Raw genomic sequence first — 15,282 nt, forward strand, 5'->3', positions numbered from 1 at the left:
TATGCTGGTATGGGCAAGTGAGATGCCTGCACATATTCCGACACATCATTCCCAGGCGTAGGAATGTCCTGAGATAGTGGTTTCTGACCCCCTCCATTCGGAGAGGAGCTAGTAGAGCAATGAACACAGAATCAGTTTCATTTCTTAGAAATCACATGTTTAGTAGTAACACTCACCTTAAGGCATTAACATGTTAAACCATTAGCACCTAGAGCCAATCATAAGTTCTTATGACTTTGGGCTGGGCATATTTTTCTATTTCTGCGTTATTAGGGGTATATTTGTACCATGATGATGTTAATAAACCAGAAGCGTACTGATGATTGACAAACATTGAGCCAAGCTCAGTGACCTTGCATGCATGCACTTCTCAATAATTAATTTGGATCAGTACAGCGAAGTCAGGGAATCCATTTGGTTCGCATAACAAGCACACTGGGCTATCTTATTTAGTCCAGTACAAATTTACAGAATGGAATGGAAACCTGCTAAAATAGAGACCAAAGCTTGCAGTTTAGGTCTCTCTTTTAGTAATGAAAAACTATGGCTGTTGATGGTTCCATCTGGTTGCTATTTTGGGCAATCCAGACAGAACCCCAAAACAGTAAGGCTGGGTGCATGGAGCAACACTGTGTGAATGCAGGCTTATAACTCTAGTCCTACAATGGTATCCTGACCTTGGCCTTTCCTTGACAACACTCCTGTCTTGCCCTTCAGATAGCAAGACTGAAACTTGTTGAACAACTGGCTCTGATCTCAACTTTGCTCCCGACCTAAATGCAGCCTTGTCCTCTGACGTGCTCATTTTTACTAGCAGGTGGAGAATGCACCAAGGAAACGAGAGGCGCACCCAGAGAGAAGCAGAAGTGGTGTAAAAAAACCTCATAAACTCGCCTATGTTGCTGCTCCCAGACCCCGGCCTTTACACTCTGTGCCACGCTCTGTTCTCTGCAATGTAGAGCAATCTGTGACCAGACTTCAACCTTAGTGTTGCTAAACCTCATAAACTCGCCTATGTTGCTGCTCCCAGACCCCGGCCTTTACACTCTGTGCCACGCTCTGTTCTCTGCAATGTAGAGCAATCTGTGACCAGACTTCAACCTTAGTGTTGCTAAACAAAGATGAGACCAGAACCCAGACATAGTGATCACTTGATCACTCAACCTGGAAGTCTGTATGGGACAGTGTGGCGCAAACTGCTGGGGCTGGGGGTAAGAAAATAAAGGTGAGTGCATGTGTTTTTTTATTTTAATATGTGTTTAAAGGGACACTGGGGGTATTACTATTACCATTTATTGAGCCATTATTACAATAAAGGGGCATTGGGGGCATTATTATTACTATTTATGGGGCAACGGGGGCATTCTTACTAGAAAGGGACATTAGGGGTATTATTATGACTATTTATGGGGCCATTATTACAATAAAGAAAAAGTATTATTACTATAAAGTGGCCATGGGAGCAGTACTACTATAAAAGGGGGCCATGGAAGCATTAATAATATTAAGGGGCCATGAGGGGCTTTAATATCGACTATAAAGGGGCTTAGGGGCATTATTATTGGTATAAAGAGGCCATGGGGGCATTAATACTATACAGGGGCCATGAGTGGCATCAGTATTACTAAATGGGCCTATGAGAGGCATCAATATTACTAGAAAAATGCCATGAGGGGCATTATGACTAAAGTGGGGCCATAAGGGGCATCATGTTTGTTATCAGGAGGTCATCTGGAGCATGATTATTGCTACAAAGGGCTCATTAGGGGTCCCCCATATATTTTCATCACTGTCACCAGCACACCCTCCAATTACAGTGGGGAAAAGCACTGACAAAAAGGATCATTTATTTTCGGCAGCAGAAAATATCTGATCAGCTTACAAAAGAGTGTTTGCTCGTTTGTTGTATCATTGTTGTTGAAGGCCTAAAGAAGGCCTTCCCTTTCAGTACTATCCCAAAATGATACAAAAAGCACAAAAGTATCATAGAAGAGAATAAAAGAGCAAGTAATAAGCAGGACGTCTCTCTATATTTACATGTAGTGACTTAATGATCGGAAGACTAATAACAAAATGACTACAGTAGTTTCAATTTTATGTCCTTAAGTTTAATATAACAAATAATATGATATCAATTAAATGGAAAATAAACACTGAGTTCTAATTATACTTAAAGGGCCACTCCGGTGATTTAAAAAAAAAAATATTTATTCATTATGCAGCTATGCCTCCAGTATATATAAGTCAGATAGTATTATCTTGGCTAATTATTCCTTTCTATCTAAAACTCCTGGCCTTTTTTCTCCTCAGATGGTCATGTAATCTCAATTTTGACCGGCTCAGATTCACTAGGGGTTATGTGTTCAGTTTCTAGTCAGTTTCTCAGTCTGTGTGATGCTATTACATCGACTGTACTACAGAAACTACTTAGAGGGGGCTACAGGCACTCCTGTTATAGTTACTGATGATGATCACACAGTTCTTGTCACACAGTTATAATAGAGGAGATCACAGCTCATCCTCCTGACTGTATGCTTATGGGCTGTAGCTTATTTAAGTGAATACAGATTGTAATGTCATTAGCAATGTTTACTTGCAGCAGAGATGATACAGTCTCTAAAGGCCCTTTTAGACACAATGATTTTCGCTCAAAAATTCCTCAAAGCCATCTTTTGAGTGATAATCGTTGTGTCTAACTGCACTGACATCGTGCAGTTTTCGTTAAGCCGTCGCCGATCGCTGATCTTTTAGTATTCTGAAAGATCAGTGATCAGTTATCAGGAATTCACAGCGGGATGCAGCTGATACTATTGTTTCAGCTGTACTCCACTCTCTGAAGACAGGCTGGGTATGAAGAAGAGAGCCGTCCCAGCTGCATTCCCTATACTCCGCTGGGAGCGCTCGGCTGTATAACAGCTGGGTGCTCCGAGCAGAGAACTGGTGGATGCAGAAGACCAGCGGGGACATCCCGGTTGTCTACTGCATCCCCTGCTTGGAGTGCAAGGTGATCGCTCAATGTTTGAGTGATCACCTTGCGCTGTAAAGAACACAACGATTGCTTGATAAGCATCAGACAGGGGGCTGCACTGCATGGAAGTGACTGCAATAAACAGAGGAGACCCCCAGAGTGTAATAAGCAATCAGGTGAGGGGAGCAGGGATAGAAAAAAATCACTGGAGTGCCACCTTAATAAAGAATACAAATATAGTAATATAGATTTTTGTAGAAGCTGTCACATGGAGTTTTGCTGCTAATGTTATTAATAAGGCGATGTAGCAACACGTGTCAGTAGCTGGTTAAACATTTTCACGTGTTGACATCTTGAATATATACAGTAGCTGAAATGCCAAGTGCTATGTGTCCCGCAAACACAAGAATTATAGTTATATGCTTAGGAAGTGCAGCTGTGAATATATTCAAGAGCAAGCTGACGGTCTATGGAGGTCACTTAATTCATTCGGTGGCTTTGTAAATCCTGCTGATAGATCAGACCACTCAGCACACTACTCTACATAGAGAGCCTGTGGAAACCAGAGGGAAGCCAAGTCTACCCTCGACCCCGTCTGGTCACCATGAAATCATCATACAGTCAAAGCTTTTGCATGATAGGCTCCCTTTAGAAGTGCTGAATATAGAACACCCTATGATCTCACAGCCGTGTTTTACATTCTCATTCCATACCTGAATGTTTCATACATCATCTCATTCTTGTTCCTTGGATCATTAGCCACAAAATGTTGCTTTATCTCCCTAGAGTTTGATTCGCCAATACTTCTTAGTTTACTTATGATTGAAGCAATGTCAGCCATAGGGAACTAAGAGAAAAATGAGAAATGGATGGTTAGGCCATAACCTTATATATAGATATGGGATTTATGGTCATAATTGTATAATAGTAGACAGACAGATGTGGAAAATTCCAAAGTTTCTTCGTAGTTCTATATTCTTTTAAAACAGAGTTCCACGCTATAACTCATAGATGACATGATACATTGTATACCTGCTCATTGTACTCCCTCTTGCGTAGCTACATGTACAGATGTATCAGAGTTTAACATGACGTTCAACATGTTATGATAACTTTCTGTGCTGCAGTTTCTTTATACTTTTAATTACTTTACAATGAGTTATGTTGTGTTAAGATAAGAGAACCATGGTTTTTAGTAGGTTAAGAGAAGATAATTTCTCACAGAGAGTAATCACAAACAAGTTTGGTGCATCTCTGGGTAGTGGAGGTGTCCCTCATAGAGATATGGAGGCTGTTCTGATTTATGGTTAGTTTATGCTGCAATGTAGGGATATAGGGAATGAGACTTCACATGGGGGACACAATCGTGTGGGATTTGTGCGTTGCGAGACGCACAAATCTCGCACAAATATAAACCCCATTCATTTGAATGGGGTCATACACATAAGCGATGTTTTCCTGCACAGCACCGTGATGCGATGCCATGCGAGAAACACATTGCAGTATGTTCTATTTTCCTGCAATTTTTCCCATTGTTTTCAATGAGGCTGGAGGCAGCAGTGCCGACCCCATTGAAAGCAATGGGTGAACTCCGCGATCCTCTGTGACAGCAGTGGTAGGGTATTCCGTCATTCCCGCAAGGAATCCCTTCAGCCGCAGCAGCGGTGAAAGGATTCCCCGCGAGGTTGGAGGAATCCCCTGCCGCTGCTGTCACAGAGGATCGCGGAGTTCACCCATTGCTTTCAAGAGGGAGATTGCTGCCTCCCTATTGAAGGCAATGGGATGAAGGGATTCCTCGCAGTGATGCGAGGCTGTTTTCACATGAAAACGCCTCATACCAACAGGGGTTTCATATGGTGAAAAGTGCAATATCCGATATCACCCTCACCCGTGTAAAACTAGCCGTAATGTGACATTTGAAAGTACTAATTAGGATCCCATGGACTAGTTGTTTGCCAGGCTGGAAGCACACAGCTCCATTCCAACTACAGTGGTCCAGCTTAGTGTTACGAGCAAAGTTCCCATTGAAGTGATTGGGAAACTTGCCTTCCTGCGCACATGAAGTAAAGAGTTGATTGACGGGAGTCCCAGAGAGAAGACCCCCGCCAATCTACTATTGATGGCTTGTCTTGAGGAGAGGTCAAAAATAGTTTACAGCTGGACAACCCCTTAATTAAAATATCCTAACATTTTGTTTTTACCAGTTCATTACACATAATATACAGCTTCATGGTAACTGACAACAAATTCTGGGGTCAGCATGCTGGCTCAATAGCACTCTTGCTTGCAGTGCTGGAGTCCTAGATTCAAACTTGACCAAGGGCAACATCAGCATGGAGTTTGTATGTTCTCCCCGTGTTTGCATGGGTTTCCTATGGCTACTCTGGTTTCCTCCCACACTGCAAAAACATACAGGTCGGTGAATATAGATTGCGAGCACCAATGGGGGCAGAACCCAATACCAAGTGATGTAATATGCATGCGCTATATAAATAAAGGTTATTATTATTCGGTGTAGTCTGTTCCTACAGTCCTATTCCCTTCTATCAGTTCTGTACTTCTGACTAATCCACTAAATGTACATTAGTAAAAAGTGCAGAACAAGTGGAAGAATGCAGGTACACTACAGAATTTGTTGTCTAATACCTTGAAGATGAACAGTCTGCATGTGAGCTGTAGACACAAAACGGTAATTTTTCTTCAAAAATTATTGAAAATTTGCTACATTTTTCATTCTAGATTTGAGACAATAGAAAATATAGTTTCAGTAAGTGGATCTAGCCTTTAATTCAGGACATCTACTGGATTAACCTAGTATGTAGGATTTGCTTTCTAGTGGCACCCTGAGTGGTCTTGTGTCATGGTCTTAGTGTAGTTAATGAGTGCAAATGCAAATAATATAGAATTGTCTCTATATAAAATGTATAAATAAGTTAGAAAAATTAGGTCTGCAAGGAAAAGGAGGACTCTAAGGCTGGATTCAAAAAAAGCAAGTGCTTCTCAAAATAGAAAAAAAGGCAGAATGGAAACTACACTGTGGGAAGTAGTGAAATACTCCTCATGCAATAAGACAACAACTCACAACATAAGATCCTTTTATTCCTCCAAATACTAGCCTTATAAGGTGCACAACAATGAAGAGATGCAGCAGCTTCTCCTAAGGTCGGATTCACATGAGCATGTTTTTGCAGTGCATTTTTGCAAAATGGGCGTTGCATATTTGAGCTCACATTTGCGTGTATTTACTGTATTTTTTGCGCGCACAAGTCGTGCATAACTGTGCTTCGAAAAAAAACATGCACCGATGTTCTCAGCCACTGAAATGGCCATTAGTTTCTTTCCCTGTGCATTTGCCAACAGAGCATGCTGTGTATTTTTTGCGAGTCCGAATTGTGCGAGCTTAATATGTACGTGTAAATGAACCCATTGAAATCAAATTCAGATAGGGCTTATATAGTTCAGAACTATCTACATTATAGCTCTTTGGGCTAGAGAATATTGTGGGTGCAGTTGGAGATGAAATTCCTCATAGCAAACCAAATGAAACTATGCCTTCCGTCAACGCCAGATTCAGTTTAGTGCCTCCTCCAATGAAAAATATACCAGTGCCTGTATACTGAGGTGCTTACACGAATTTGTGGTTCATCACCCCAAGCATCAACCTGGCCAGCCCAGCACTACTATGGTGACCCAATGTATGTTTATTGCATAGACCCATGAATCTGCAGATGTATATGTCGAACATGTCCTTAGCGTACTGAGGACCACGAGGATCAAGTTTTCAGCCAACACTGGAGTCATTAACATGGCTTGTGCCAATTTAATGTATCTTACTACATGGAGAGAGATACTGATGCGCCAGTAATAATACATTTCCATCATCGTTTGCAATATTCAGATAAGCCATAAGGACCCATCAAGACAGCAGGTCTCCTTTAATTTAGTGCTTTTATTTTGTTCTGATTCTAATATTCACTGAGCAATTATAACTAAATTTATGGCATGAGATGCTGAGAATGCATAACCATACAAGGATTTTCATTCAATGCATTATGTGAACTCATTAAGATGAAACATTTACGGTTTCCCAGTAAAAAGTTTTTTTTGAGCCTATTTGTCTGTAGAAGAACACAATTATGACTGTAAGATAACATTTGGTTAAGCCACAAGGACAAGTAAAAGCGCCTGAGCGCACATGTTCATAGCTTATGCTAGGACTCCACCTAGTGGTAGTAAGTGCTCATTACTTGCTGTTTAGTTCTATAGAGCTTTATGACAACATTACTAACTAAATTCTTCATCTATCTTCTGTGTTATGCAGAGATGTGTCGTAGATTTCTTAGCTCACATCTGTTCCTTCCTCAAGAAAGATTACAATCCAAGCTGACATGTCGTGTTCATGTATTTTATACATGGTTTTGTTGTTTTAGGGTAAAAACACATGGGCGCATGCGCTGATACACTTGCCACTACAGAGCATATTGGCGCATGAACAGGGGCTTTTTTCTTTTTTTTGACCATTCACACTCCGCGCTACTGCATGCCAGTTTTTCAAACGTAGAAAAACGATGTGTGAGAAAGATAGGTCAAGTCTTCTCTTTTCTGGCGGGTAGTATTATCGTGCGGGCATCCCGATAGTGAAAACAAAACCATTGAAAATCAATGATTTTGTTTCATCCCATTTTGCTACTGCTATTCATTCCCAATTTCTGCACAACACGTTCATAAATTATCTTTTTAATGCTAACAAAAATGTTTTTCAGGCCATTTAGGCATGCGTATTTGAGAGTGCATGAGCGTAGCATTTTAGCGAAACGAACAATGTTTTTTTTTTGCGCACACATTGTCATACTTTACAGCATGAACAGTTGCACGTGGCAAAAAAATATGCACCCATTGAAATGGCTAGTTAGTTTAATGAGTTCCAGATGTTTTCTTTTTCCTGCACGATCACGGACTGGTTCACACATCTCCTAGTGTATTTTGCGTGCATTTGCGCATCCCTATTGACTTCTATGGGGGGTTTTGTTGCACAAGTGTACAGGAACTAGATCATGCTACGTGCTTTTTTGCGCGACCGAAATGCACAGGAAAAATATGCGCATGTAAACGAACGCATTGAAATCAATAGGTTCTATTCACTCCGTATTGTGCATAAACATGCCTGCGTGACTCTGGCCTTATGTAGCACTATGGTTATGGGACAGTAGTTGTGACTATGACTATGGAGTTTGGTTTTCACATAACTGTGCACCTGATTACTGATATCTGTGTAGGGGTGGGTTGTTATTAAAGGTGGTAATCCTAGCAAGAAACTCCTGTCTATATCCCTGTCAGGGCAAATGAATGCCTAGGGCCGAAAAAAAAACTATCAAAGCTCGCTTATATGTGTTTTTAAACAGAATTTGCCATTTTGTAGATTACTGTTGCCCCAGTTTTATTTTATGTCAAAACCCTGTTCCCCATGCCGTAACATAACTAACCTGCATATACTCGCCTCTCTCCGCTCCCTGCTGTGTCCTGCGCCGCTGCTCAGTCCTCCACTCCCATTGTTTGTCCACAGGCTGCAGTCCCGCCTGTTTACAGGACAACACAGGCTGCTGCAGCCAATGACAGACCATAGCGATTAATCACTGTCCTCTGTCATTGGCTGCAGCAGCCTGTGGCATCCCATAAACCTGATGTTAGAGGGGAGATCCAAAGTAGTGGTGTGGAACACAGTGGGCAGAGGTGAGTATATACTAGCTATGTTACTGCATGGGGAACGAGGGTGTAACATAAAATATAACTCAGACAACTGCTTTAATGTTGTAGTATGCGTTGGCGAAGGTGGATAAATGACAAAAATGATCGTAGTCATCACAGAGCCGTGCAAATAAAACACAGTTGCTGGAAGAACAGTGAGAGTCCCTTGCACTTGCGGCAACAATCGGGTAATGTTTCAGATGATGATTCTATGACTTTCAGCCATGTTTTCTGCTTTAGAAACGTTCTGTGCGTGTACTACAGTGTTCACAGTTCCATTTCATTGCATACTATGGGCTTGGCCAGTTGTAAAATTCTCTAATTAAAATGATCAATTTTCAGCTAAAGTGGACTTTGGTCCTTTTTTCACTGATCCCATCATATGGAAATTATAGAAGAGTTTCCTCTGCTAGAATGTCAATTAGGGCTTATCTGGATGAGCGTATGCATAAATATGTTCGCCGGTACGAAACGTATTTTCGCATGAACGAGGTTGGGAGATGGCAGAAGCAGGCTGATATGTTCGTGCAAGCAGATCGATCATTAGTTGTTTTTTTTTAATCGAAATGCCCGTTGATATGCTTGCGTGTTACAGCCTCCCCATGGAATAGAATGGCAATTAAATGCCTAATTAGAGCCAGCTTTCTTCATGTGCAAAAAGTTACACAATCACGTTTGTCTGTTTAAGCTTATTACTACAGTTTAATTGCATGGATTCCTTTTTGGATTCAAATTCTCCAATTTGATGTGGAATCCATGTGAAATACATAACATTTCAGTTTTTAACGACAAGGATTGAAAAATCCATATAAAAAAATCTGAAACAATGCGATAAAGATTTATGGGAAGAATTTACATGGATTCTGCACTGGCATGTGTGTGTGAACATACCCTAAGGCCACGTTTGCATGTGCGGAACCAGCAGCATTTTACAGCGAAAGCAATGTGGTTGAGATTTCAAGAAATCTTATCCTTTGGGTGCATTCAGACGACCGTATATCGGCCGCGCCGATATACGGCATCTCTCTCTGCAGGGAGAGGAGGCTGGAAGAGTCGGGAGCAGTGCTCTGAGCTCCCGCCCCCTCTCTACCTCCTCTCCACCCCCTCTTCGCCCCTCTGCACTATTTGCAATGGGAGGAGGCGGGGCGGGGCGGGGGTAAGTTCCAGGAAATTAGCTCCGCCCCGTCCCACCTCTCCTCATTGAAAATAGTGCAGAGGGGTGGAGAGGAGGCAGAGAGGGGGCAGGAGCTCAGAGCACTGCTCCCGGCTCTTCCAGCCTCCTCCCCCTGCAAAGAGAGATGCCGTATATCGGCCGGCGTGAATACGCGGCCGATATACAGTCGTATGAATGCACCCTTAAGGCCAACTTCACACAGGTGTATTTGCGCACACAAAATGAATATGTAGAAAATATAACCAATTGATTTCAACAGGATCATTCGCATTTTCGTCGTGAACAAAAAAAAAAAATAGAACATGTTCTATTTCTTTATGAATTTGTGCACCAAAGGTCTTCTTCTTTTGGGCTTCTTCCGCTATGGAGTGTAGTTGCACATGAACAAGGTAAAAATATATTTTTTTCACCTTACAAACTCCACGCTATTCTGTGCAAGTTTGAAAAAAAAAGTGGGAAGATAGAACAAGTGCTATTTTTTCTTGCATGCTGTATTAATGCCGGAGAATCCTGATAGTGGAAACGAAACCATTGAAATCAATGGCTTCGTTTCATCCCATTATGGGGCTGATATTTTCATGGCCGCATAAAGGGACAAATACACACCCATGTATTGTTCCCCCAAAAAGCTGCATCAAAATTCACACATAAAGCATGCAAATTTCAACACAGATCCACATCAAAAACCATGGTGAAAAACACATGGATTTTGTCAACAGTTTAGCTGTAGAATCCACATAAAAAAAAACTGTCTGAACAGAGCATAAGGGCTTATTCAGATGACTGTATATCGGCCGGGTATTCACGCCGGCCGATATACGGTGTCTCTCTCTGCAGGGGGAGGAGGCTTGAAGAGCCGGGAGCAGTGCTCTGAGCTCCCGCCCCCTCTCCACCCCCTCTCCGCCACTCTGCACTATTTGTAATGATAGGGGGTGGCATGGGGGCGGGGCTAAGTTTCGGGAATTGGCTTCGCCCCCGTCCCACCTCTCCTCATTGAAAATAGTGCAGAGGGGGTGGAGAGGAGGCAGAGAGGGGGCGGGAGCTCAGAGCACTGCTCCCGTCTCTTCCAGCCTCCTTCCCCTGCAGAGAGGGACACCGTATATCGGCTGGGCGTGAAAACTCGGCCGATATACGGTCGTCTGAATGCGCCCTTAGGCTGCCTTCTCTCTGGCAATAAAAGCGTGCGATTTTCACACGATGCGAGAGTGAGTGAAAATGCAGTATTATGAAACTCATGCTTTTCAATGGTTTCATTCTCATTTGCCACGACTTTCTCTTGGCAATATCGCGCTCGCCAGTGTGAAGAAGACTTTTCTGTGGACTGTGGATTATCTATGCAGCAGATAAGCAGCTTCCTCTAGTGATAACAGATGATCACCAGCTTGGCTGCCTTTAGAGAAGCAGCTGCATTGATGACACCACCACTTTACCATGCGACTCGCACGTTTCTTGGAGTGAGAAAAGTACTTACAATGCACAGGTAAGCGTGCTTTCAGACGGAACGATTATCGTTCAAACAAGCAAAAGTGAGCGATAATTGTTCTGTCTTAATGTGGGCCAACAATCGAAAGACAAATGAGAATCGTTCACTTTTCGCTCGTCATTCATTTGATGCCGGCATAAAAACCATCATTGGCAGTTGTGCAGTCGTTCTCAGTCACTCATACAGTGAATGTGAAAGACTGAACAATTCTTTAAAAAAAATTTTGAACAACGTCATTTGCTCGTTCATATGATAAATCGGCTCACCTAAAAGCACCTCAAGGGTGGATTCAAATCGGCATATGTGTTTTTTTGCAATCCCCAGTGCTAAGTATTTGCACACGTACCAGCACATTTTAATTGTTCTTTTTGCGCACGCGGCAGACAAAGACGCCCTGATTTAAATGGCTATTTGGCCTAATGAGTTTGAGATGTGTTCTTTTTTTCACAGAATTGCGCAGTGTTTTCTGCATTTGTGCGAGCATTTGTGCACCTCCTATAGAATTTTATGAGGACCCTTGGTGCGCAAATGAATACAAAAGTTACTCTAAGGCTTTGTTCTATCATGTCCATTTCCATCACAGGTATGTGTCAGAGCGTAGACATATGGAGGTGTGCATCAACCAGGTGGTCCCATTATTTTAAAAAAAGGGTTTTTTAATGAGTGTCTTTTTCCAATTTGATTCCTTCACAGATGACTAAGAAAAGAATGAGTGTACAAGCGGGTTTACGTATGTAAAATATCTTTAAAAAAATTACAAAATACCCAGCAGTAATACAAATGCCAAGTGTCCCTAACACAGTTCAGGAACTAAATGAGCTGTTTCTGGCCTGAAGAATGCATTAATAAACCATGGAATGTCGCTGCCTGGTGATGTTTTTAGAGATTGTGAATATTTTAAGATAAAGCATCTAAATTTTTCTTATCTTGTTCACATTCGGGCCAAGCTCAACTTCTAAATGATGATTCAGATTTTTGAGTGGTTATTTTTAACTGTCACAATTGAGCCAATGTCAATGCCTTGGGTAAGAGTTGATGTGGAATGCCGGGTTATGAGGTGTATTGGGCTCTCGAGTTACCCACTCTATGCTATATGATATCTTAAAATTGTTTCTTAAATATAGTTTTACAGTTCTCAGAATCCTTTCCATTCATTATTTATTTTGTTTGGTATAAATACAAATTTTGTCATTAAAGGGACCCTGTCGGCTGGAACGTGTTTCCAAACTGCAGGCATGATGTTATAGAGCAGGATGAGCTGAGCGGACTGATATATAGTTTTATGGGAAAAGATTCTGTATAACTTGTAATTTATACTTTTATATCTCTGCTCATTCTGAGCTTAAAGGTCCAGTGGGCGGAGCTATCAGTGATTGATAGTTATTTGTGTATGAACGTGCATACAGAAAAGGCTGTGAATCACGCCCACTGGACCTCTAAGGTCAGTATGAGCAGAGCTTAAATTGATTAAAATACAAGTTATACTGAATCTTTTCCTACAAAACTAAATGCATCAATCTGCTCACCTCCTCCGGATCTAAAACTTGATGCCTGCAGAATGGACTGGATTTTCATTATGATAGGTTCCCTTTAAAAAAATGTTATCATAAATGCAAATAATTTACTCAAACACGAGCCTGCTTTAGTAGACAAGTGCATGAAAGCCCATTGGTAAGTTGAATCTCTAGCAGGCCCATTGAAATAAATAGAACAGAAGCGCACATGAGACTGCTGCTCTATTCATTCAGGAATGCTTCAAACGGCCGTTCTTCAGATTAGCGTGGGCCCCAGAAATTGACATTCTCTATCACGTAGGGGAAAACTTGTTTAAATCAACTCCTTTAAGGCAGAAAATGTTAAATATATGTTTTCACGGCCGGCCAATATGCGCTTTGATCTGATGCATTGGATTCCAGTGCATTAGATCATATGGGCGTATTTGTGAGACGTAAAAACGTCCGGCCAAGCCAATATAGCGCCGGGTGTTTTTACGTTGGGTGTTTTTCACGGCCGGCCAATATGCGCTTTGATCTGATGCATTGGATTCCAGTGCATTAGATCATATGGGCGTATTTGTGAGACGTAAAAACGCCCGGCCAAGCCAATATAGCGCCAGGTGTTTTTACGTTGGACCCAAAAAACATAGTCCTGGAACTATGTTTGGGGCTGAAATATGTCGGCCGCTGCATGGGCTCCTTTGGGAGCCCATGGCAGTGGCCGTAGGTGGGAGGGAGTTTAACAGTGTGGCTGCTAAATTCCCTCCCTCTGTTCTCCTCCCCCCCCTTGCAGGCTCACCTCTTTTCCTCCCCACTCGTTCTGTGCAATGGGAGGGGACAGGATGTGGGGTGGAGCTAAGAGCCGATCCACCCCGCCTCCTCCCATTGATGACTATGGACAAGGGACGGGACATGGGTGGAGCTAAGCGTCCGACCTCTCTCTGCCCCTTGCCCATAGCCATCAATGGGAGGAGGTGGGGCGGACTGGTACTTAGCTCCGCCCCATCCCCTCCCATTGCACAGAACAAGTGGAGAGGAAGAGAGGTGAGCCTGCACGGGGAAGGGGAAGTTGGAGATGGCCTGGTGAGGTCGGCGCATTTGCGCCAGCCTCACCAGGCCATATGAACGGGTGCACAAACGTTTGACTGCACGAGAGAAAATAGGTTAGCAGTGACGTCACTCGCTTGTTCAAATGAGAATCGACTTGTCTAAAAGGACTTTAACCTGGATGGGATAATTGTTGCTAACCATTTACCCCACGTACAAAGTTGTTTTTTTCTTTACATGCTGATCTATGTATTACATAAAATGTCTTTTCAGATTTTTCATGCACCCTGAACATGTTTAATAACTTACTTTTTAAGGTTATACGCCTTTGCCATCATGAGATAATTGGTTGAAGTTTTACTGATTTTTAAGTGGAGAGGTGTTTACCCCTCTGAGCTGCACCCGCCACCCCTTCTTATATTCCTAATTACCTGATAAATGGTATTACAGCAAATGTAACATTATACTCACCTCCTGGACATTCTTCTCCATGTAGCTGAAGACATATTCATCTGCATCAACTAAGATAAACTTGTGTCCATTGAAATTAACCCGGGCACCAACAAAGAGGTCTTGAGCTTTGAAATATTCTGATATCTCAGTCTTGAATAGTTCCTGTCCAGGTTTCTTGATGCGACATCTTTCCAAAAATTTGCCACCTATGATTCCTAGAAACATAATCCCACAGATAAGGCTGCAAAAACCTATCTGCTATGACATGTGCACCACCAAACACAGGTATGGTCTTTTTTAAGAAACAAATATGTATTTTGGCTCAAAAATACACAAATTTCAAGTTTTGTGTATAGATGGGTTAAAGGAGTTCTGTCATTAGAAAACTCTATGCTTACCTATTCCTCCCCATCAGTCTTCTTACCGCATCTTCTCCCCGCCAATCTTCTCCTGTCTCCTGCAGTACCCCAGGCCACCTCACCGCAAGCCAGATGATTCTTCTTCTTCCAGTGACGAAGCATCCATTCTCTGCAGGTCAATGTACGCTATGTTACTAGTGACATAGCATTCATAGCCCAACAGGGAGTGCCGAGCTATTGCCAAGACTGCGCATATGCGCTGTCTCTCTGCAATAGCATATGAAAACTCTTGTGGAGAGACAGTGCATATGCGCAGTCTCGGCAATAGATCGGCATTCCATCCTAGGCAGTGAACGGTACATCACTAGTGACGTAACCTACACTGACCTGCCGGAAGAATGCATAAAATGGACACATAACAAGAATAAGAGGATCCAGCCGGCTTGCGGTGAGGTTATCTGGGGGACTAGAGAATATCAGCGAGAAGATGTGGTAAGAAGACTTCCTGGAAAGGAATAGGTAAGTATTGATTTTTTTTAATGAAAAAAACCCTTTAA

General features: G+C 42.3%; 1 protein-coding gene across 1 annotated transcript in view; it reads right to left on the reverse strand.

Moving 5' to 3' along the window:
• The window catches only part of EFHC2 (EF-hand domain containing 2), a 63,072-nt gene that overhangs the window by 19,236 nt on the left and 28,554 nt on the right, over positions 1 to 15,282 (reverse strand). Inside the window, exons 10-11 of the mRNA XM_066599983.1 lie at positions 14,385 to 14,581; positions 3,682 to 3,815 (exon numbers count right to left, since the gene is read on the reverse strand). Of these exons, the coding sequence (XP_066456080.1) occupies positions 3,682 to 3,815; positions 14,385 to 14,581 (331 nt within the window). The remainder of the gene's footprint in view (positions 1 to 3,681; positions 3,816 to 14,384; positions 14,582 to 15,282) is intronic.

The sequence above is a fragment of the Eleutherodactylus coqui genome, chromosome 4 (genome assembly GCF_035609145.1).
Source record: "Eleutherodactylus coqui strain aEleCoq1 chromosome 4, aEleCoq1.hap1, whole genome shotgun sequence".
NCBI classification, from domain to species: Eukaryota; Metazoa; Chordata; class Amphibia; order Anura; family Eleutherodactylidae; genus Eleutherodactylus; species Eleutherodactylus coqui.